The sequence below is a fragment of the Cherax quadricarinatus genome, chromosome 62, assembly GCF_038502225.1.
Source record: "Cherax quadricarinatus isolate ZL_2023a chromosome 62, ASM3850222v1, whole genome shotgun sequence".
In the NCBI taxonomy this organism is placed as follows: Eukaryota; Metazoa; Arthropoda; class Malacostraca; order Decapoda; family Parastacidae; genus Cherax; species Cherax quadricarinatus.
Window position 1 is genome coordinate 11,216,553 of NC_091353.1, and position 25,479 is coordinate 11,242,031.

General features: G+C 46.3%; 1 protein-coding gene across 1 annotated transcript in view; it reads left to right on the forward strand.

Moving 5' to 3' along the window:
• LOC128687111 (cysteine-rich motor neuron 1 protein) overlaps nt 1-25,479 on the forward strand; it is a gene marked incomplete in the record, with an annotated part of 166,032 nt that overhangs the window by 92,247 nt on the left and 48,306 nt on the right. The window contains 1 exon segment of the mRNA XM_070098432.1: nt 22,661-22,795. Within this exon segment, the coding sequence (XP_069954533.1) occupies nt 22,661-22,795 (135 nt within the window).

The following is a 25,479-nucleotide window of genomic DNA, read 5'->3' on the forward strand; positions in this document are numbered from 1 at the left end:
TCATCATCCTGCCAGCAATGGGCTAGTGGAACGTACCAATAAGAAAGTACTTGATGTCTTGAGAGCCACTATCAATCCCAACAGTGAAACTTGGGATGAAGTTATACCTGATGTGCAGTGTGCTATAAATTCTGCTTACAATGTTTCTATAGGTGACACTCCACATTATGCATTGTATGGTGTAGATAAACGTTTGCCTTATGAGTTGCTATATTCTAATCCGAAGCCAAATTACAACCCTGATGATTTCATAGCAACTCGTACCAGCTTAGCTCAAAGTGTTTTTAGAAGAATCCGTGAAACACTTCATAAATCAACAGCAGAATTTACAAGAGTCGCAAACACTCGAGCTAAGCCATCCAAAATCAAAGTAGGTTCGAGAGTTATGCTGACTAACTTTAACAAAACGTCTGCAATGCCTAAGCTTGATCAAAAGTTTGTTGGTCCTTATCGAGTAGTTGAACATATCACTGGTAATAAGTATATGGTTAGAGAAATTAGTACTGGTCAGTATAAAGAATCGCATTTAGATCATATGAAGTTAGTATGTGATGATAATGATGTTCCAACCCAGACTAATGTGACAGACTCTGACTATCCTCCTGATCCTGTACTCTCTACCTCTGATACTCAGTCAGACGATCAACCTGAATGTCGTTATTCCCTACGTACACGACAGGTATTGAGAAATCTTCAAGTATCATTTGTAACTACCAATTCAGATTTGCCTCAAATACAGCATGAGTTAGCCAGTGCAACAGAGTTTGATCCTCCCAGAGATGACACCCATTCTGCATATATCAATCTCACCCTAGCAGAGTTGGGGTTAAATGTAAATAACCTGTATAGATGAATAATTACAGTATCAACTTATCAGTATTCAAAATTTTTTTTTTTTTGTGTTCACGTTCTCTCTGAATTCTGAGAGTTAACAGTCTAGATTTGAGTGCACCGAATCTGCCTTTCTGTTAAACATTTCTTTCTTTGTATATATTCCTTCCTCAGAATCCGTAGATCACATGAATGCAGATCGATCGATCAAATTTTTTTTTTTATCACTTCTATTGTGTAATCCCAATGTTGAGTTTCATTCGATGAGTTGTGCTATATTATACCTTGTATTGTATTACAGTTTCAGTTACGTAAGCTTCCATTCCAATATTCTACTTATGTATGTTATAATGTTCAATTGTTGTGTACTTTGACATTGTATAGAATCAGCCCAAGCCGTACACCTGCCATCTCTAGTTTGTATTAGCTGTATGTCTGGACGACATACGTTAGCGTCGCCGAGCTCTCAGTAGTAGTACCAGTTCCTAGTAACCAGTTACCAGTAACCAGTGTACCAGTAGATGACTCACTACCAACCGTCTGTGTGAATCATTGACTGTATTCATATTGCTGCTGACCATAGCAGGATTTGAAACACCCTCATCCGTAGGCACTATGGGTCAGTCGAAGATAGGCAGCAGAGAGAGACAGGTCGGCTGTTGGCGCTTTCCATACTTCCCGTTATATATTACACGTACTACCAACCTACGTGAGTATTTTTACCCATCCACGTATCGAAAACCCACATGACAGTTGTGTTACCTGGTGTTGTGTTAAATGGTGTTGTGTTATCTGATGTTGTGTTACCTGGTGTTGTGTTACCTGGTGTTGTGTTACCTGATGTTGTGTTACCTGGTGTTGAGTTACTTGGTCTTGTGTTACCTGGTGTGTTACCTGGTGTGTTACTTGGTCTTGTGTTACCTGGTGTTGTGTTACCTGGTGTTGTGTTACCTGGTGTTGTGTTACTTGGTCTTGTGTTACCTGGTGTTGTGTTACCTGGTGTTGTTACTTGGTCTTGTGTTACCTGGTGTTGTGTTACCTGGTGTTGTGTTACTTGGTCTTGTGTTACCTGGTGTTGTTACCTTTTGTTGTGTTACCTGGTCTTGTATTACCTGGTGTTGTTACCTGGTCTTGTATTACCTGGTGTTGCGTTACCTGGTGTTGTATTACCTGGTGTTGTGTTACCTGTTGTGTTACCTGGTGTTGTGTTTCCTGGTGTTGTGTTACCTGGTCTTGTTACCTGGTGTTGTGTTACCTGGTGTTGTGTTACCTGGTGTTGTGTTACCTGGTGTTCTGTTACCTGGTGCTGTGTTACCTGGTATTGTGTTGCTTGGTCTTGTGTTACCTGGTGTTGTGTTACCTGGTCTTGTGTTAGCTGGTCTTGTGTTACCTGGTCCTATGTTACCTGGTGTTGCGTTACCTGGTACTGTTACCTGGTGTTGTGTTACCTGGTGTTGTGCTACCTGGTCTTGTGTTACCTGGTCTTGTGCTACCTGTTCTTGTGTTACCTGGTCTTGTGTTACCTGGTGTTGTGTTGCCTGGTGTTGTGTTACGTGGTGTTGTGTTACTTGGTCTTGTGTTACCTGGTGTTGTGTTATCTGATGTTGTGTTACCTGGTGTTGTGTTACCTGGTGTTGTTACCTGGTGTTGTGTTACTTGGTGTTGTGTTAGCTGGTCTTGTGTTACCTGGCGTTGTGTTAACTGGTGTTGTGTTACCTGGTGTTGTGTTAGCTGGTCTTGTGTTACCTGGTCTTGTGTTACCTGGTCTTGTGTTACCTGGTGTTGTGTTATCTGGTGTTGTGTTTCCTGGTGTTGTGTTACCTGGTGTTGTGTTACTTGGTCTTGTGTTACCTGGTGTTGTGTTATCTGGTGTTGTGTTACCTGGTGTTGTGTTACCTGGTCTTGTGTTACCTGGTGTTGTGTTACCTGGTGTTGTGTTACCTGATGTTGTGTTACTTGGTCTTGTGTTACCTGGTGTTGTGTTACCTGGTGTTGTGTTACCTGGTGTTGTGTTGCTTGGTCTTGTGTTACCTGGTGTTGTGTTACCTGATCTTTTGTTACCTGGTGTTGTTACCTGGTGTTGTATTACCTGGTCTTGTGTTGCCTGGTGTTGTGTTACCTGATACTGTAACCTGGTCTTGTGTTACCTGGTGTTGTGTTACCTGGTGTTGTGTTACCTGGTGTTGTGTTACCTGGTGTTGTGTTACCTGGTCTTGTATTACCTGGTGTTGTGTTACCTGGTCTTGTGTTACCTGGTCTTGTGTTACCTGGTCTTGTGTTACCTGGTGTTGTGTTACCTGGTGTTGTTACCTGGTCTTGTGTTACCTGGTCTTGTGTTACCTAGTACTGTTACCTGGTGTTTTGTTACCTGGTGTTGTTACCTGGTCTTGTGTTACCTGTTCTTGTGTTACCTGGTCTTGTGTTACCTGGTCTTGTGGTACCGGCTGTTGTGTTACCTGGCGCTGTGTTACCTGGTGTTGTGTTACTTGGTCTTGTGTTACCTGGTGTTGTGGTACCTGGTGTTATGTTACCTGGTGTTGTGTTACTTGGTCTTGTGTTAGCTGGTGTTAAGTTAGCTGGTGTTGTGTTACCTGGTCTTGTATTACCTGGTGTTGTGTTACCTTGTGTTGTGTTACCTGGTCTTGTATTACCTGGTGTTGTGTTACCTGTTGTTGTGTTACCTGGTGTTGTGTTACATGGTGTTGTGTTACATGGTTGTGAGACCTCTACCCACTCTACCGGAGGTATCCCAGCGAGTGAGCACGTCTCCTGTATATCCCAGTGCTTAACAAAATAGGGAATAGCATATGAAGGTACAAATAAAAATGGGAACTATGGCTATAGTTTACTTAATAACATAAAAGGGCTAGAATACAACATATCCTGATGGAAATTTACACAATATAACAATTGACCTATGAGACTTATTACCAGGGGGAAGGGTAGATGTTATCAGTAACACGGACTAGTACTAACTCTTAATTCACCGACCAGCTGACCCGAGATTCCCAATGCGTGGTCCACTACACACGCGGCTGTCCAGAGCTCTCGCTCGACGGACCTGTCACCAACAACCTCTTTGCTCCGCTGTTTCTTGGGCTTATATCGTAGTCATAGTACCCCCTCCCCAAAGGGGTATGTACCACGTGTTACGACCTGACGCCGAGGTCTGACGCCGTCAAGAACAAAAGACCTCAGACGTGGGCGTGACTACCCGACATTTGCTAAGGCAGGTGTGACCATATAATTAGGTCTCCCTAGAGACCTCACAAGCCCATCTGAACTGCATCACATGGTGTTGTGTTACCTGGTGTTGTTACCTGGTGTTGTGTTACCTGGTGTTGTTACCTGGTGTTGTGTTACCTGGTGTTGTGTTACCTGGTGTTGTGTTACCTGGTGTTGTGTTATCTGGTGTTGTGTTACCTGGTGTTGTGTTACCTGGTCTTGTGTTACCTGATCTTGTGTTACCTGGTCTTGTGTTACCTGGCGTTGTGTTACCTGGTGTTGTGTTGCCTGGTGTTGTGTTACCTGTTGTGTTACTTGGTCTTGTGTTACCTGGTGTTGTGCTACCTGGTGTTGTGTTACTTGGTCTTGTGTTACCTGGTGTTGTGTTATCTGGTGTTGTGTTACCTGGTGTTGTGTTACCTGGTGTTGTGTTACCTGGTGTTGTTACCTGGTCTTGTGTTACCTGGTGTTGTGTTACCTGATGTTGTGTTACTTGGTCTTGTATTACCTGGTGTTGTGTTACCTGTTGTGTTACTTGGTCTTGTGTTACCTGGTGTTGTGTTGCTTGGTCTTGTGTTACATGGCGTTGTGTTACCTGGTATTGTGTTACCTGGTCTTGTGTTACCTGGTGTTGTTACCTGGTGTTGTATTACCTGGTCTTGTGTTGCCTGGTGTTGTGTTACCTGATACTGTAACCTGGTGTTGTTACCTGGTGTTGTGTAACCTGGTGTTGTGTTACCTGGTGTTGTTACCTGTTGTGTTACCTGGTCTTGTATTAACTGGTGTTGTGTTACCTGGTCTTGTATTAACTGGTGTTGTGTTACCTGGTCTTGTGTTACCTGGTCTTGTGTTACCTGGTCTTGTGTTACCTGGTCTTGTGTTACCTGGTACTGTAACCTGGTCTTGTGTTAGCTGGTCTTGTGTTACCTGGTCCTATGTTACCTGGTGTGTTACCTGGTACTGTTACCTGGTGTTGTGTTAACTGGTACTGTTACCTGGTGTTGTGTTACCTGGTGTTGTGTTACCTGTTCTTGTGTTACCTGGTCTTGTGTTACCTGGTCTTGTGTTACCGGCTGTTGTGTTACCTGGCGTTGTGTTACCTGGTGTTATGTTACTTGGTCTTGTGTTACCTGGTGTTGTGGTACCTTGTGTTATGTTACCTGGTGTTGTGTTACTTGGTGTTGTGTTACCTGGTCTTGTGTTACCTGGTCTTGTGTTACCTTGTGTTGTGTTACTTGGTCTTGTGTTACCTGGTCTTGTATTACCTGGCCTTGTGTTATCTGGTACTGTAACCTGGTCTTGTGTTACCTGCTGTTGTGTTACCTGGTCTTGTATTACCTGCTGTTGTGTTACCTGGTGTTGTATTACCTAGTCTTGTGTTGCCTGGTACTGTAAACTCGTCTTGTGTTTCCTGGTGTTGTGTTACCTGGTTTTGTGTTACCTGGTCTTCTGTTGCCTGGACTTGTGTTACCTGTTACTATTTCCCGGTCTTGTGTTACCTGGTCTTGTGTTATCTGGTTCTGTAACCTGGTCTTGTGTTACCTGGTCCTGTGTTACCTGTTGTGGTGTTACCTGGTGTTGTGTTACCTGGTACTGTTACCTGGTGTTGTGTTACCTGGTACTGTTACCTGGTGTTGTGTTACCTGGTGTTGTGTTACCTGGTGTTGTGTTACCTGGTGTTGTGTTACCTGGTGTTGTGTTACCTGGTCTTGTGTTATCTGGTCTTGTGTTACCTGTTGTGTCATTCTTAAATGGTCACTCGTGTGTGTATTGTTGTTGTAGGGGTCGATTTATAGCTCCTGGCCCCGTCTCTTCGCTAGTCGCTACTAGGTAGACTATCGTACCTCTTCTTAAAGCTGTGTGCTCACCTAGTTGTGTGTGTGTTGTTGTTGCAGGGGTCGATTTATAGCTCCTGGCTCCATCTGTTCGCTAGTTGCTACTAGGTACACTATCGTACCTCTTCTAAAAGCTGTGTACTCACCTAGTGTGTTGACCACACATTGCAAGAAACACACTGACACACAAAGTACGGTAGCCTCTGTCTTGCAGTTCATTAGCCCACTGTTGCTATCCTGCCAGCCAGCCAGCTAGCCTACCTCCACCCTCCCTACCCTCTACCCCACCATCCCCTCCTATCCTTCCATCCCCTCCCCCATCCATTCCTGCTATCTCTGCTTCTGTGCCCCATTGCATGCCTGCTTTCACCCTCCTACCTGTTACCACTCTCCCTCCCTTCCTCCCTCACACACACACACACACACACACACACACACACACACACACACACACACACACACATACACACATACACACACACACACATACATACACAGTGGGAAGTGAAAGGGTGAGGTCAGTTTTTGTCTATGGGCTAGACGAAGCTAAAGGGGAAACTTATGATGAAAGAAAGCAGGAGGAGAAAAAAGCGATTGAAGATATCATGAAGGTGATAGGCGAGGGGGACATGACCCAGGTGGCAAATTTTCGGAGAATTGGGTGGTTCACAAAGAAAAGGAATCGGCCTCTCAAAGTAATTTTCAAGGCAGAATCAACTCGAACCATGATCCTGCAGGAGAAAGCACAGCTGAGAGGCAGGCAGGAGTTCATGAGTGTGTACCTCGATCGAGACAGAACACAGGACGAAAGGATGATACTGAAAGAGAGAGTGCAAAAACGAAAGGAGAAATGGGAGGAAATGAAAAAGGAGAGCAGAATAAACCAGGAACAAGTGGATGGACAAGCACACCCCCCAGAAACACCTGCGGAAGGCCACGACACCCCAAGGCAGCTGAACAATCCAAACCAACCATCACACACCGATCCCTCTGTTTCCACCCCCAGCACCACAGTTTCAGTATTAGAACAGAAGTTGAAGGTTTGGTACACAAATGCGGATGGATTAACGAATAAACATGAGGAATGGCAAGAAAGAATCAATGAGAAGTCCCCAGACATCATAGCAGTTACATAAACAAAACTCACGGAGACAATAACAGATGCAATCTTCCCACCAGGATACCAGATCATGAGGAAAGATAGAAGGGGCAGAGGGGGAGGTGGGGTTGCTCTGCTCGTAAAAAACAGATGGAAATTCGAGAAAATGGAAGGCATAGACGAGACGGGAGAAAGAGACTACATAGTAGGTACACTTCAGTCTGGGGAGCACAAATTGGTCATTGCAGTGATGTATAATCCACCACAGAACTGCAGGAGGCCAAGAGAGGAATATGAAGAGAGCAACAGAGCAATGATGGACACACTTGCTGAGGTGGCAAGAAGAGCTCACTCCAGCAGAGCAGAGTTGCTGGTTATGGGGGATTTCAACCACAGGGAGATTGACTGGGAAAACCTGGAGCCACATGGGGGTTCCGAAACGTGGAGAGCCAAGTTGTTGGACGTGGTGCTGGAAAACCTCATGCACCAACATGTTAAGGACACTACCAGAGTGAGAGGGGAGGATGAACCAGCAAGATTGGACCTTGTGTTCACCCTGGGCAGTTCAGACATTGAGGACGTCACGTATGAGAGTCCCCTAGGAGCTAGCGACCACGTGGTTCTGTGCTTTGAATACATAGTAGAGTTGCAAGTGGAGAGAGTAACAGGAGTTGAATGGGAAAAGCCTGATTATAAAAGAGGGGACTACATAGGTTTGAGGAACTTCCTGCAGGAGGTTCCGTGGGACAGAGAACTGGCAGGAAAGCCAATAAATGAAATGATGGAATATGTAACAACAAAATGCAAGGAGGCAGTGGAAAGGTTTATTCCCAAGGGCAACAGAAACAATGGGAAGGCCAGAACGAGCCCCTGGTTTACCCGACGGTGTAAGGAGGCAAAAACAAAGTGCAATAGAGAATGGAAAAAGTACAGAAAGCAGAGAACACACGAAAATAGGGAGATCAGTCGCAGAGCCAGGAACGAGTATGCACAGATAAGGAGGGAGGCCCAGCGACAGTATGAAAATGACATAGCATCGAAAATCAAGACTGACCCGAAACTGTTGTATAGCCACACCAGGAGGAAGACAACAGTCAAAGACCAGGTGATCAGATTGAGGACAGAAGGTGGAGAACTCACAAGAAATGATCAGGAGGTATGTGAGGAGCTAAACAGGAGATTTAAGGAATATTTTACAGTAGAGACAGGAAGGGCTGTGGGAAGACAGCACAAAAGTTAACACCAAGATGGAATATACCAACAAGTGTTGGATGACATACGAACAACCGAGGAGGAGGTGCAGAAGCTGCTAAGTGACCTTGATACCTCAAAGGCGATGGGACTGGACAACATCTCCCCATGGGTCCTTAGAGAAGGAGCAGAGATGCTGTGCGTGCCCCTAACCACAATCTTCAACACATCCCTTGAAACTGGGCAACTACCTGAGAAATGGAAGACAGCAAATGTAGTCCCCTTATTTAAGAAAGGAAACAGAAATGAGGCACTAAACTACAGACCTGTGTCTCTGACATGTATTGTGTGCAAAGTCATGGAGAAGATTATCAGGAGGAGAGTGGTGGAACACCTGGAACGGAACAAGATTATAAACGAAAACCAGCATGGGTTCATGGAAGGCAAATCCTGTGTCACAAACCTCCTGGAGTTTTATGACAAGGTAACAGAAGTAAGACACGAGAGACAGGGGTGGGTTGATTGCATTTTCCTAGACTGCAGGAAGGCCTTTGACACAGTTCCCCACAAGAGATTAGTGCAGAAGCTGGAGGATCAGGCGCATATAACTGGGAGGGCACTGCAATGGATCAGGGAATACCTGACAGGGAGGCAGCAACGAGTCATGGTACGTGAAGAGGTATCACAGTGGGCGCCTGTGACGAGCAGGGTCCCACAGGGGTCAGTTCTAGGACCAGTGCTATTTTTGATATATGCGAACGACATGATGGAAGGAATAGACTCTGAAGTGTTGATGAGAAGAATTAAATTGGATGAGGATGAGGCAGGACTGCAAAGAGACATGGACAGGCTGGACATGTGGTCCAGAAATTGGCTTCTCGAATTCAATCCTGCCAAATGCAAAGTCATGAAGATTGGGGAGGGGCAGTGAAGACCACAGACAGAGTATAGGCTAGGTGGACAAAGACTACAGACCTCACTCAGGGAGAAAGACCTTGGGGTGACCATAACACCGAGCACGTCACTGGAGGCACACATCAACCAAATAACTGCTGCAGCATACGGGCGCCTGGCAAACCTGAGAATAGCGTTCCGATACCTTAATAGGGAATCGTTCAAGACACTGTACACTGTGTATGTTAGGCCCATACTGGAGTATGCAGCACCAGTCTGTAACCCACACCTAGTCAAGCACGTCAAGAAGTTAGAGAAAGTACAAAGGTTTGCAACAAGGCTAGTCCCAGAGCTCAGGGGAATGTCATAAGAGGAAAGGTTGAGGGAAATTGGACTGACGACACTGGAGGACAGAAGGGTCAGGGGAGACATGATAACGACATACAAGATACTGCAGGGAATAGACAAGGTGGACAGAGATAGGATGTTCCAGAGAGGGGACACAGAAACAAGGGTCACAACTGGAAGCTGAAGACTCAGACGAATCACAGGGACGTTAGGAAGTGTTTCTTCAGTCATAGAGTCGTCAGGAAGTGGAATAGCCTAGCTAGTGAAGTAGTGGAGGCAGGAACCATACATAGTTTTAAGAAGAGGTATGACAAAGCTCAGGAAGCAGAGAGGGAGAGGACCTAGTAGCGATCAGTGAAGAGGCGGGGCCAGGAGCCGAGTCTCGACCCCTGCAACCACAAAAATAGGCGAGTACACACACACACACACACACAAACACACACACACATGTAGACAGCCTGTACTGTCAGAACACACAGCCTAGCCGTCTGTTCTGACTAGTTCTTATTTCGCGGCATTTAGGTGCTGCCCTCTGTAGGCTCACCCAGGTCAGTGGGAGGCTGAGCCCATTCACTCTCACTCCTAGGCCGACCCACTTGACAGACACAAGTGCTCGCCCTCCATGGACTGGCTTGCGGTCACTCCCTCACACTGCCCGTTGTGTACTCACTCCTATCCAATTAAAGCCAAACTAGTCCACGGCCATATCATTGCTACCTACGCTACCTTCATCGGCACTAAACCGCTGTTCAGCAGCAAGAACAGTAATAACACACACAGTGGAGACAGGAAGGCCTCTGGGCGGACAGAACAGAGGGGGACACCAACAAGGAATATACCAACAAGTGTTAAATGACATAGACACTACTGAGGAGGAGGTGAAGAAGCTGCTAAGGGACCTTGATACCTCAAAGGCAATGGGACCAGACGACATCTCCCCGTGGGTCCTTAGAGAGGGAGCAGAAATGCTGTGTGTGCCAGTAACCACAATCTTCACATCCCTTGAAACTGGGCAACTACCTGAGGTATGGAAGACGGCAAATGTAGTACCCATATTTAAAAAAATGAGACAGAAAAGAGGCACTAAACTATAGACCAGTGTCACTGATGTGCATAGTATGCAAAGTAATGGAGAAGATTATCAGGAGGAGAGTGGTAGAGCACCTGGAATGGTACAAGAGTATAAACGCCAACCAGCACGGTTTTATTTAAGGCAAATCCTGTGTCACAAACCTACTGGGGTTTTATGATAAAGTAACAGAAGACACGAGAGAGAGGGGTGGGTTGATTGCATCTCCTTGGACTGCAAGAAGGCCTTTGACACAGTTCCTCACAAGAGATTAGTGCAGAAGCTAGAGCATCAGGTGCATATAACAGGAAGGGCACTGCAATGGATCAGAGAATACCTGACAGGGAGGCAACAACGAGTCATGCTATGTGATGAGGTATCACAGTGGGCACCTGTGACGAGCGGGGTCCCACAGGGGTCGGTCCTAGGACCAGTGCTATTACTGGTATATGTGAATGACAAGATGGAAGGGTTAGTCTCAGAAGTGTCCCTGTTCGCAGATGATGTAAAGTTAATGAGGATAATTAAATCAGATGAGGATCAGGTAGGACTCCAAAGAGACCTGGACACGCTGGACACCTGGTCCAGCAACTAGCTTCTCGAATTTAACCCCGCCAAATACAAAGTCATGAAGATTGGGGAAGGGCAAAGAAGACCACAGATAGAATATAGGCTAGGTGGACAAAGACTGCAAACCTCGCTCAAGGAGAAAGATCTTGGGGTGAGTATAACACCGAGCATATCTCCGGAAGCACACAGCAACCAGATAACTGCTGCAGCATATGGGCGCCTGGCAAACCTGAGAATAGCATTCCGATACCTTAGTAAGGAACCGTTCAAGACACTGTACACCGTGTACGTCAGGCCCATACTGGAGTACGCAGCACCTGTTTGGAATCCACACCTGGTCAAACACGTCAAGAAATTAGAGAAAGTGCAAAGGTTTGCAACAAGGCTAGTTCCAGAGCTAAAGGAAATGTCCTACAAAGAAAGGTTGAGGGAAATCGGCCTGATGACATTAGAGGACAGGAGGGTCAGGGGAGACATGATAACGACATACAAAATACTGGGTAGAATAGATAAGGTGGACAGAGACAGGATGTTCCAGACAGGGACACAGGAACAAGGGGTCACAATTGGAAGCTGAAGACTCAGACGAGTCACAGGGATGTTAGTAAGTACTTCTTCAGACATAGAATTGTCAGGAAGTGGAATAGTCTAGCAAGTGATGTAATGGAGGCAGGAATCATACATAGCTTTAAGACGATGTATGACAATGCCCAGGGAGCAGAGAGAAAGAGGAACTAACAGCGATCAGTGAAAACGTGGGGCCAGTAGCTGAGTCTCGACCCCTGCATCCACAATTAGGTGAGTACATAAAACAATACATACAGCCGAGGAAGAAGTGAAGAGGCTACTGACTGAGCTAGATACCTCAAAGACGATGGGGCCGGATAACATCTCTCCATGGGTCCTGAGAGAAGGAGCAGAGGAGCTTTACATACCACTAACAACAATATTCAACACATCTATTGAAACAGGGAGATTACCTGAGGTATGGAAGACAGCAAATGTTGTCCCAATTTTTAAAAAAGGAGACAGACAAGAATCACTAAACTATACACGTGTGTCACTGATATGTATAGTATGCAAAGTCATGGAGAAGATTATCAGGAGAAGAGTGATGGAACACCTAGAAAGAAGTGAGCTTAACAACAGCCAACACAGTTTCAGGGTCGGGAAATCCTGTATCACAAACCTACTGGAGTTCTATGACAGGTTGACAGCAGTAAGACAAGAGAGAGAGGGGTGGGTAGATTGCATTTTCTTGGACTGTAAGAAGGCGTTTGACAAAATTCCACACAAGAAATTAGTGCAAAAACTGGAGGACCAAGCAGGGATAACAGGGAAGGCACTACAATGGATCAGGGAATACTTGTCAGGAAGACAGCAGCGAGTCATGGTACGTGGCAAGGTGTCAGAGTGGGCACCTGTAACGAGTTGAGTTCCACAGGGGTCAGTCCTAGGACCGGTGCTGTTTCTGGTATTTGTGAACATGGCGGAAGGAATAGACTCCGAAGTGTCCCTGTTTGCAGATGATGTGAAGTTGATGACAAGAATTCAATCGATCGAAGACCAGGCAGAACTACAAAGGGATCTGGACATGCTGCAGACCTGGTCCAGCAATGGGCTCCTGGAGTTCAACCTCACCAAGTGCAAAGTCATGAAGATTGAGGAAGGGCAAAGAAGACCCTAGACGGAGTACAGTCTAGGGGGGCCAGAGACTACAAACCTCACTCAAGAAAAAAGATCTTGGGGTGAGTATAACACCAGGCACATCTCCTGAGGCACACATCAACCAAATAACTGCTGCAGCATATGGGCGCCTAGCAAACCTCAGAACAGCATTCCTACATCTAAATAAGGAATCATTCAGGACCCTGTACACCGTGTACGTTAGGCCCATATTGGAGTATGTTGCACCAGTTTGGAACCCACACATAGCCAAGCACGTAAAGAAACTAGAGAGAGTGCACAGGTTTACAATAAGACTAGTCCCAGAGCTAAGGGGAGAGGAGAGGTTAAGGGAAATCGACCTGACGACACTGGAGGACAGAAGAGATAGGGGAGACATGATAATAACATATAAAATACTGAGAGGAATTGACAAGGTGGAAAAAGACAGGATGTTCCAGAGACTGGACACAGTAACAAGGGGACACAGTTGGAAATTGAGGACACAGATGAATCACAGGGATGTTAGGAAGTATTTCTTCAGTCACAGAGCAGTCAGGAAGTGGAATAGTTTGGGAAGCGATGTAGTGGAGGCAGGATCCATACATAGCTTTAAGCAGAGGTATGATAAAGCTCATGGTACGGGGAGAGTAACCTAGTAGCGGTCAGTGAAGAGGCGGGGCCAGGAGCTGTGACTCGACCTTTGCAACCACATCTAGGTGAGTAACTAGGTGAGTACACACATACACACACACACAAGTGATGTAGTGGAGGCAGGAACCATACATAGCTTTAAGACGAGGTATGACAAAGCTCTGGAACCAGAAAGAGAGAGGACCTAGAAGCGATCAGTGAAGAGGCGGGGCCAGGAGCTGTGTATCGACCCCTGCAATTACAATTAGGTGAGTACAATTAGGTGAGTACACACACACACACGGTAACAGAAGTAAGTCACAAGAAAGAGGGGTGGGTTGATTGCATTTTCCTGGACTGCAGGAAGGCCTTTGACACAGTTCCTCACATAAGATTAGTGCAGAACCTGGAGGATCAGGCACGTATAACAGGAAGGGCACTACAATGGACCAGAGAATACCTGACAGGGAGACAATGAGTCATAGTACTTGATGAGGTATCACAGTGGGTGCCTCTAAGGAGCGGGGTCCCACAGGGGTCAGTCTTAGGACCAGTGCTATTTTTGTTATATGTGAATGACATGATGGAAGTGTTAGACTCAGAAGTGTCCCTGTTCGCAGATGTGAAGTTAATGAGGAGAATTAAATCAGATGAGGATCAGGCAGGACTACAAAGAGACCTGGACAGGCTGGACACCTGGTCCAGCAACTGGCTTCTCGAATTCAACCCTGTCAAATGTAGCCGTGAAGATTGTAGAAGGACAAAGAAGACCACAGACAGATTATAGGCTAGGTGGACAAAGACTGCAGACTTCACTCAAGGAGAAAGATCTTGGGGTTAGTATAACACCGAGCATGTCTCCGGAAGCACACATCAACCAGATAACTGCTGCAGCATATGGGCACCTGGCAAACCTGAGAATAGCGTTTCGATACCTTAGTAAGGAATCGTTCAAGACACTGTACACTGTGTATGTCAGGCCCATATTGGAGTATGCAGCACCAGTTTGGAACCCACACCTGGTCAAGCATGTCAAGAAATTAGAGAAAGTACAAAGGTTTGCAGCAAGGTTAGTTCCGAAGCTCAGGGGAATGTCCTATGAAGAAAGGTTGAGGGAAATCGGCCTGACGACGCTGGAGGACAGGAGGGTCAGGGAAGACATGATATTGACATACAAAATACTGGGTGGAATAGATAAGGTGGACAGAGACAGGACATTCCAGAGATGGGACACAGGAACAAGGGGCCACAACTGGAAGCTGAAGACTCAGATGAGCCAGAGAGATGTTAGGAAGTATTTCTTCAGTCATAGAGTTGTCAGGAAGTGGAATAGTCTAGCAAGTGATGTAGTGGAGGCAGGAACCACACATAGCTTTAAGACGAGGTTTGACAAAGCTCAGGGAGCAGAGAGAGAGAGAGGACCTAGCAGTGATCAATGAAAAGGCGGGGCCAGGAGCTGAGTCTCGACCCTTGCACCCACAGTTGGGTGAGTACAGACAAGGGAGTGGTTGATCACTGGAAGGTATTAAGACAGGAAATACTAACTGCGTTGCAACAAACTGAAAATTTGTCTAGACTGCCTCCATGTGAGTTGCTTACCCTAGGCAGCTCTGTTGACACTGAGCACCGAGGTTGGCACCTCAGCCTCACAAGTGGCTTATAGGACAGATTTCCACAAATGACTGATGTTGCAAGAAAATCTCGCCTTCATGCACAAATAAAGGGCTAACTTACTTGGTGTTGGAGAATATATCCTGGTCTTCAACCTCCCTAAGCTTTAGCCCCTCTGGACTTCCCCTCAGAACCACGTGCAACCAGGAGCCTTAATTCCTGCAATATTCAGTCGTTATTAGTGACCTGCCTGCACCTCAGAAATCCCTGTGTCCAAGGGGGGTGTGTATCCCCTAGTATAACTATGCAGAAAGTGACACTAGCTTCTAAGGCTGACAAAGAGTCGCCAGTACGTACTGGTCATGGGCTGCCTGCCTGCACAAAGGCCCACAGCTCAACTTACTCGCAATTTCCCCCCAGAAACTGGCCAGAAGCTGAAAGAGAAAAGGGAGGTCTCGTCTTACTGTATGGGCCTGACGGAGGAGGTCATCTACGGTACTTCGAGGTGCCTCCATCAGTTTTCCCCAGGTCTGGTATATGAAGACATTTGGGGGTGCCGCCTGCTGATCACGGCACTTGTTGCTCCGACGGTGTCTGGTCTTAGAAGAAGGGCACTGTGGTCTCAAAACCCCATGCCCAGCATTCAAACTTGGGCTGCCAGTTCTCCCTGGCTAACATAACCTAGTGTTTGCTTACATTATCGGCCTATTACTACCTACATTAAGGTATTAGGTCTACATTATTATTATCTACAGTTGCCTCAATAATCCAAATATTAGTGTACTAACAGTATAAACTACCTACTTCTTCCCTGAAGGGTAAATCTATCAATTAAGATGTACCTTCCAACCACCTTTGCCAACCCGGGTGTGTGTGTGTTTTGGGTGGGTGTAAGGGCCACCCAACCCAGCTGTTCCACCCGTGACCTGACGGGATCTTTGTACGACGTATCTGCCCTGTGGAACTTTACGACCGAATAAATTCCCACACAAACATTGAAGTGTAAGAAAAAATCATAAACAACAGGTTATTAAAGAGGAGACAACACAAACACTAATCTGCTGCTCTGACTACAAGTAGGTGACTACACAAGCATCATACAGGGCTACAAGATGACAGGAGATATAACAACAACCTGCAAGATACTAGACTCTCCTTGAAGGTGTGTACTGTATGACAGGAGATATAACAACAACCTACAAGATACTAGACTCTCCTTGAAGGTGTGTACTGTATGACAGGAGATATAACAACAACCTACAAGATACTAGACTCTCCTTGAAGGTGTGTACTGTGTGACAGGAGATATAACAACAACCTACAAGATACTAGACTCTCCTTGAAGGTGTGTACTGTGTGACAGGAGATATAACAACAACCTACAAGATACTAGACTCTCCTTGAAGGTGTGTACTGTATGACAGGAGATATAACAACAACCTACAAGATACTAGACTCTCCTTGAAGGTGTGTACTGTATGACAGGAGATATAACAACAACCTACAAGATACTAGACTCTCCTTGAAGGTGTGTACTGTGTGACAGGAGATATAACAACAACCTACAAGATACTAGACTCTCCTTGAAGGTGTGTACTGTATGACAGGAGATATAACAACAATCTGCAAGATACTAGACTCTCCTTGAAGGTGTGTACTGTATGACAGGAGATATAACAACAACCTACAAGATACTAGACCACCATCGATTGTTCTGTGACGACTATCACACCACAAGACGGGCAGCCACCGCTCGGGTCACTCTTCTTGGTGATGTTTTGTTAGCAAACACCAGGAGGTGATACCTTAGTAATCCCGGGGATACCTAAATAACAGGGAGATACCTAAATAACAGGGGGATACCTAAATAACAGGGGGATACCTGAATAATGGGATAAATAAATCTTGGAATACCTCAGTATTTTTCAACTCTGCATTACTACATTTAATATAACCTCATCAACCTTACGAGTTTAGCGCTTTTTTGGTATGTATGCTGCTGCTGCTGCTGCTTCTAATAATAATAATAATAATAATAATAATAATAATAATAATAATAATAATAATAGCAGTAATAATAATTGTGGTCAAGGTGTGGGTGGTAAACCCTTAGGGGTAATGCAGCGTGTGTTGGGTGCTAATTGCCTTGGTTCAGAGGAAGGGTGAGGCTGCTCCACCTCCCTGAATCAAGAGCCCTTCAACAGCATCAAGGGCTGGTAGGAGGGGTTAGTGGAAGAAGTGTATTTGGGAGGGAGGGTAGTGGGGAGAGGGGTGATCTACCTACCTGGAGGGTGTTCCGGGGGTCAACGCCCCCCACGGCCCGGTCCATGACCAGGCCTGGTGGTGGATCAGGGACTGATCAACCAAGCTGTTACTGCTGGTCGCACGTAAACCAACGTAGGCACCACAGCCTGGCTGGTCAGATACTTACTTTGTGTCTGTCCAGCACATTCTTGAAGACAGCCAGGGGTATTGAAGACAGCCAGGGGTATTGAAGACAGCCAGGAGTCTTGAAGACAGCCAGGGGTATTGAAGACAGCCAGGGGTATTGAAGACAGCCAGGGGTATTGAAGACAGCCAGGGGTCTTGAAGACAGCCAGGGGTATTGAAGACAGCCAGGGGTATTGAAGACAGCCAGGGGTATTGAAGACAGCCAGGGGTCTTGAAGACAGCCAGGGGTATTGAAGACAGCCAGGGGTATTGAAGACAGCCAGGGGTATTGAAGACAGCCAGGGGTCTTGAAGACAGCCAGGGGTCTTGAAGACAGCCAGGAGTCTTGAAGACAGCCAGGGGTATTGAAGACAGCCAGGGGTATTGAAGACAGCCAGGGGTATTGAAGACAGCCAGGGGTCTTGAAGACAGCCAGGGGTCTTGAAGACAGCCAGGAGTCTTGAAGACAGCCAGGGGTATTGAAGACAGCCAGGGGTATTGAAGACAGCCAGGAGTCTTGAAGACAGCCAGGGGTATTGAAGACAGCCAGGAGTCTTGAAGACAGCCAGGAGTCTTGAAGACAGCCAGGGGGTATTGAAGACAGCCAGGAGTCTTGAAGACAGCCAGGAGTCTTGAAGACAGCCAGGGGTATTGAAGACAGCCATGAGTCTTGAAGACAGCCAGGAGTCTTGAAGACAGCCAGGGGTCTTGAAGACAGCCAGGAGTCTTGAAGACAGCCAGGGGTATTGAAGACAGCCAGGAGTCTTGAAGACAGCCAGGGGGTATTGAAGACAACCAGGAGTCTTGAAGACAGCCAGGGGTCTTGAAGACAGCCAGGAGTCTTGAAGACAGCCAGGAGTCTTGAAGACAGCCAGGGGGTATTGAAGACAGCCAGGGGGTATTGAAGACAGCCAGGGGTATTGAAGACAGCCAGGGGTATTGAAGGCAGCCAGGGGTATTGAAGACAGCCAGGGGTCTTGAAGACAGCCAGGGGTATTGAAGACAGCCAGGGGTATTGAAGACAGCCAGGGGTATTGAAGACAGCCAGGGGTATTGAAGACAGCCAGGGGTATTGAAGACAGCCAGGGGTATTGAAGACAGCCAGGGGTATTGAAGACAGCCAGGGGTCTTGAAGACAGCCAGGAGTCTTGAAGACAGCCAGGGGTATTGAAGACAGCCAGGAGTCTTGAAGACAGCCAGGAGTCTTGAAGACAGCCAGGGGGTATTGAAGACAGCCAGGAGTCTTGAAGACAGCCAGGAGTCTTGAAGACAGCCAGGGGGTATTGAAGACAGCCAGGAGTCTTGAAGACAGCCAGGGGTATTGAAGACAGTCAGGTATCTTGAAGACAGCCAGGGGTCTTGAAGACAGCCAGGGGTCTTGAAGACAGCCAGGGGTCTTGAAGACAGCCAGGGGTCTTGAAGACAGCCAGGGGTATTGAAGACAGCCAGGAGTCTTGAAGACAGCCAGGGGTATTGAAGACAGTGATCTTGAAGACAGACAGGGGTATTGAAGACAGCCAGGGGTCTTGAAGACAGCCAGGAGTCTTGAAGACAGCCAGGGGTCTTGACAGACAGGGGTATTGAAGACAGCCAGGAGTCTTGAAGACAGACAGGGGTATTGAAGACAGCCAGGGGTCTTGAAGACAGCCAGGGGTCTTGAAGACAGCCAGGGGTCTTGAAGACAGCCAGGAGTCTTGAAGACAGACAGGGGTATTGAAGACAGCCAGGGGTCTTGAAGACAGCCAGGGGTCTTGAAGACAGCCAGGGGTATTGAAGACAGCCAGGAGTCTTGAAGACAGCCAGGGGTATTGAAGACAGCCAGGGGTCTTGAAGACAGCCAGGGGTCTTGAAGACAGCCAGGGGTATTGAAGACAGCCAGGAGTCTTGAAGACAGCCAGGGGTATTGAAGACAGCCAGGAGTCTTGAAGACAGCCAGGAGTCTTGAAGACAGACAGGGGTATTGAAGACAGCCAGGGGTCTTGAAGACAGCCAGGAGTCTTGAAGACAGCCAGGAGTCTTGAAGACAGCCAGGGGTATTGAAGAGAGCCAGGAGTCTTGAAGACAGCCAGGGTTCTTGAAGACAGCCAGGGGTATTGAAGACAGCCAGGGGTCTTGAAGACAGCCAGGAGTCTTGAAGACAGCCAGGAGTCTTGAAGACAGACAGGGGTATTGAAGACAGCCAGGGGTCTTGAAGACAGCCAGGAGTCTTGAAGACAGACAGGGGTATTGAAGACAGCCAGGGGTCTTGAAGACAGCCAGGGGTCTTGAAGACAGCCAGGAGTCTTGAAGACAGCCAGGAGTCTTGAAGACAGCCAGGGTTCTTGAAGACAGCCAGGAGTATTGAAGACAGCGAAGGGTCCTGACAACAGCCAGGAGTCTTGAAGACAGCCAGGGATCTTGAAGACAGCCAGGGGTATTAATGACGGCTAAGGGTCTTGACGACAGCCAGGGGTCTTGAAGACAGCCAGGGGTGTTGAAGACAGCCAAGGGTCTTGAAGACAGCCAGGGATCTTGAAGACAGCCAAGGGTATTGAAGACAGCCAGGGGTCTTGAAGACAGCCAGGGGTCTTGAAGACAGCCAAGGGTATTGAAGACAGCCAGGGGTCTTGAAGACAGCCAGGGGTATTGAAGACAGCCAGGAGTCTTGAAGACAGCCAGGAGTATTGAAGACAGGTGTCTATTGGTAATCTCCTTTATTTATGCTGGGAGGCAGTTGAACGGTCTTGGACCCCTGACACTTATTGTGTTGTCTCTTATCGTACTCATGGCACCCCTGTTTTTCACTGGGGGAGATTGCATCACCTGCCAAGTCTTTTGCTTTTGTAGGAAGTAATTTTTTGTGCAGATTTGGAACCAGTCCCTCTAGAATTTTCCAGTTGTAGATTATGATGCATCTTTCTCGCCTGCATTCCAGGGAGTACAAGTCTATGGAATTCAAATGTTTCCAGTAATTTCTAGGAATGATTATGTTTAGTGGACAAATAAATTTACCACCATTGTGTGGAAGACCCTATGACTCCCATTGACTCATGAATCACTGACCTATCTAAGAAAGGAGGAACACTGCGGTAGGCCTACTGGGCCATGTTGTACATGTATGTTATACAATACCAACAGTATGAAGAATTAAGTGTACAACATCTGGGTATCTTTATTGTTGATGTTTCACCATCCATTGACTTTGTCAATACAAGGACATAATGCTTCAGAGTCTTCAAGACTACGATGGTCTTCACCATCATCCAGGCTGAGGGACTGATTACCTCATCTTTAGTATATAGTTCTACTGTCTTCACATTATGGCCTCGTATTGATAAAGTCACTGGACTGGAACGTCTACAAATAAAGATACCCAGATGTTGCATATGTGTGGGTCAGCTCATGGACAGTGATAAGGAAATGTGTAGAATTTTTAACACATACTTCCTCTCAGTTTTTACACAGGAAGATACGTACTAGCGATATTCCAGAAATAATAAATTATGTAGAACAGGATGATGATAAACTATGCACGATTAGGGTCACAAGTGACATGGTCCTTAGGCAAATAGATAAATTAAAACCTAACAAATCCCCAGGCCCTGATGAACTGTATGCAAGGGTTCTAAAGGAATGTAAAGAGGAGCTTAGCAAACCTTTGGCTAATCTTTTCAATATATCACTACAGACTGGCATGGTGCCAAATAAGTGGAAAATGGCAAATATGATACCTATTTTCAAAGCAGGTGACAGGTTCTTGGCTTCGAACTGTAGACCAATAAGCCTAACCTCCATAGTGGGAAAATTTATGGAATCAATAATTGCCGAGGCAGTTCGTAGTCACCTTGAAAAGCACAAATTAATCAACGAATCTCAGCATGGTTTTATAAAGGGGCGTTCCTGCCTTATGAATTTATTTTGAGGAGGTAGATCATGGTAATGAATATGATATTGTGTATATTGACTTCAGTAAGGCTTTTGACAGGGTCCCACATCAGAGACTAATGAGGAAAATTAAGGCACATGGAATAGGAGGAGAATTTTTTTCCTGGATAGAGGCATGGTTGACAAATAGGCAGCAGAGAGTTTGCATAAATGGGAAGAATCAGAGTGGGGAAGCGTCACGAGCGGTGTTCCACAGGGGTCAGTGTTGGGCCCCTTGTTGTTCACAATTTACATAAACGACATAGATGAGGGCATAAAGAGCGACATAAGCAAGTTTGCCGATGACACCAAAATAGGTCATCGAATTCATTCCTATGAGGACATTAGAGCACTCCAGGAAGATTTGAATAGACTGATGCAGTGGTCAGAGAAGTGGCAGATGCAGTTTAATATAGACAAATGCAAAGTTCTAAATGTTGGACAGGAAAATAACCATGCCACATATAAACTAAATAATGTAGATCTTAATACTACTGATTGTGAAAAGGATTTAGGGGTTCTGGTTAGTAGTAATCTAAAACCAAGACAACAGTGCATTAGTGTTCGCAATAAAGCTAACAGAATTCTTGGCTTCATATCTAGAAGTATAAATAAAAGAAGTCCTCAGGTTGTTCTTCAACTCTATATATCCTTGGTTAGGCCTCATTTAGACTATGCTGCACAGTTTTGGTCCCGTATTACAGAATGGATATAAATGCTCTGGAAAACGTACAGAGGAGGATGACAAAGATGATCCCATGTATCAGAAATCTTCCCTATGAGGATAGACTGAGGCCCTGAATCTGCACTCTCTAGAAAGGTGTAGAATTAGGGGGGGATATGATTGAGGTGTATAAATGGAAGACAGGAATAAATAAAGGGGATGTAAATAACGTGCTGAAAATATCTAGCCTAGACAGGACTCGTAGCAATGGTTTTAAGTTGGAAAAATTCAGATTCAGGAAGGATATAGGAAAGCACAGGTTTGGTAATAGAGTTGTGGATGAGCGGAACAAACTCCCGAGTACAGTTATTCAGGCTAAAACGTTGTGTAGTTTTAAAAATAGTTTAGATAAATACATGAATGGGTGTGGGTGTGAGTTGGACCTGATTAGCTTGTGCTACTAGGTCAGTTGCCATGTTCCTTCCTTAAGTGAATGTGACCTGACCTGACTAGGTTGGGGCATTGGCTTAAGCCGGTAGGAGACTTGGACTTGCCTCGAATGGGCCAGCAGGCCTTCTGCAGTGTTCCTTGTTTCTTATGTTCTTATGTCTTAATACCTCATCATGTTGACATTGTTTATTATATACGACCGACACAGTACCCATGACTTACAGTGTTGTGTTGTGTTTCAGACTGTCCACTGTACGAGATGGGTGAGTTACGAGGCTACAAGAAACACGGTGACACTTGGCTCAATGATAACTCTCCTTGCGAGTCCTGCGAGTGTATACACGGAGAGAAGCGTTGTCTCTACCACTACTGTAATGGTACGTAATAATAATATCTTTATTTACTACTAGTACATATACAAGGTATACAGACCATAACTGACATCAATAACATACTACTATATAGAAAGCTGCTTGTTATGCTGAGCATTTCCCGCAAATTAGGTCAGTTTTGTAAAGTAAAAGGACACAAGTGCAACTAATGTGACATTTTATTGTGGCCACAATAAAATGTCACATAAGTTGCACTTGTGTCCTTTTACTTTACATATTGTCGGTAATTCTACCAACTTTATTACAATAGGTCAGTTTTGTCCCAGGATGCGACCCACACCAGTCCACTAACACCCAGGTACCCATTTTATGCTGATGGGTGAACATAGACAACTGGTGTAAGGAAACACGCCCAGTGTTTCTACCCTCGCCAGGAATCGAACCTGACACTCACCGTGTGAAGTGAGAGCTTTAGCCACCAGACCACAGGGCACCGTAATGCACGTAACGTAACTACGTGAGTTAATAGAGCTATCAACGTTTGACCTCTTCAAGGGGGGCTCCTTGGTGTGGTGAAGAGGCTCTTGGTCAGAGGAATTAGACCTGTCGGTCTCCTTCCTCAGACCGAACCTAATTATCCCCCAATCCCCCGTTCCCTATCCCATCCTCCCCTTTTTCCTTTCCTCCTCCTCCTCCCCACCCCTCCCTTTTGCCCTTCCTTTTTGGCCTTTGGTTTTTTTTTTTTTCCCACAGGCACGCTAGTTCCTAGGTAGGGGAAAGGGTACCGGGGTCCATCCCATTCCGTTGAGGTTCTTGGTGGTGGCGTAGTTTGCCGTGGAATCTGGATTGCCTGGGGATGTCCTGATCCCTCTCTGGTATCCCGGAGGGTGGCTTTGGGTGTCTCTCGGGCGACGGGTGTATCTCTGGAAGCCACCTTTCGGATTGCAGATTGCGGGGGTGGTGGCCGAAGGAGGTATGCTTTGTGGCGGATTTCCGGCCGCCCTCTCTTTTGTCCACCGAGGTAGCTCGGCAGATGTGAGGTTGCTATCCCAGATTGCCGGTTTACTGGCATGATGGGTAGGGTATGGCACGGGTTCCATGCTGCATCTGCGCTACTTGCAGTGCCGAGGTCCTCTTGGGTGCAGAGGGAGATTTCTGGCCCTTTCATTCCTCCTAGGAACTATCCCTCCCCGGTCCCCCCTTTTTTTATTCTTTTTTTTATTTTTATTTTCTTTTCTTCTTTCTTTTTTTTTCTTAAAAACAAAAAGAAAGAAGTAACCTAACCATGGCAGCCCTAGTCCATGAACCTTCTACCCCCGGGCCCCTTCTTGATACCGCACCCCGTTCTGACCCCGCCTCGTCTTTGGACCACTCTTCGGACACTCCTCATGCCTCTGTACCTCTTGCCGGTGCTGTTTCCTCACCCGCTTCAGGTACTGAGGCCTCGACTGACTCCTTCGATTTATCTGACCTTCGCTCTCCTCTGACTATGCTTCCAGCCTCTCCCTCTACGGTGCGGCAATTTTCGAATTGCCAACCCGTTCCACGTCGGACCAACTCTGGTCCCACGCCTAAACGCCAATGACAATTACCTGCTGATGATACTTCTCCACCTTCTCGTTCTTCTCAGAAAAGATCGACACGTCCTTCACTACCTTTCCACACTCAGTTTCAGACTGCACAATGGACTAAATTCTTCACTTTACGACCGACTTCCTCTACTGCCTATCTTTCTTACCACAGTATTGGCAAGGCACTCCTACGCCATGTTGGTAAAGATATTTCTTTTCATGTTCTTAAGAGGGGTACGCGCATCATCACCGTACAGAATGCTACCCAGGCTCGTGAGCTTTCTCGTCTTTCCCATATCGATACTGTTCCTGTCACTATAGAAAAACATCATTCCCTCAATTCTTGTAGTGGTACCGTCATTCTGCCCCATACCATAGTTCAACAAAATTTCCAGACATGTGGCAATGACATTCTTGAACAGCTGGAACTCCAAGATCTCCCAATCCTCAAGGTAGACACTTATGTTCTTCCTGCCCGCGGGCGGAGACGATACCCTAGCAATGTGGCTCGTTTAACTTTTGACAGCCGTGAACTCCCATCCTCAGTTTATGTAGCAGGACATCGGTTACAAGTTCGAAAGGTGATCCCTACACCGCAACAGTGTAGAAATTGCTGGCAATTTGGCCATCCAGCGAAATATTGCAGATCTATCGCCGAATGCCCAGTCTGTGGTGCCGATGACCATTCTAATATGTCTTGCAATCGACCTCCCTCTTGCCTTAATTGTCATGAGGCTCACCCTTCGTACTCTCACCGTTGTCAAGTCTACTTAAACGAGCGGGAAATCCGTTACCTCAAAGAGGCAGAAGGTCTCCCTTATGCCATGGCAGTTTCTCATCTCCGCCTTCAAGGGAGACTACCTCGTGTTTCTTATTCCCGTGTTTCAAAATGTCCCCCCACTTCTGGTATCCCATCTTCTGCACCCACCTCTGTGGTTCCCTCTCCCATAGTCACTCCTGTATCTAATTCTTTTGCTGTCCTCGGCTCAGATGTCCCTACTTCAACGCCTCAGTCTGATCTCGCTTCTTCATGTTCTCTCTCACAAGCCTCAGTAGCGACGAGATCTCGTATGACACCTCCTCCCAATCGTCCCTCTACTTCTCAAAAGTCAAAAAAAGGTCTGTTAATACCTCCTACCCATCTTCCACCTCTTCATT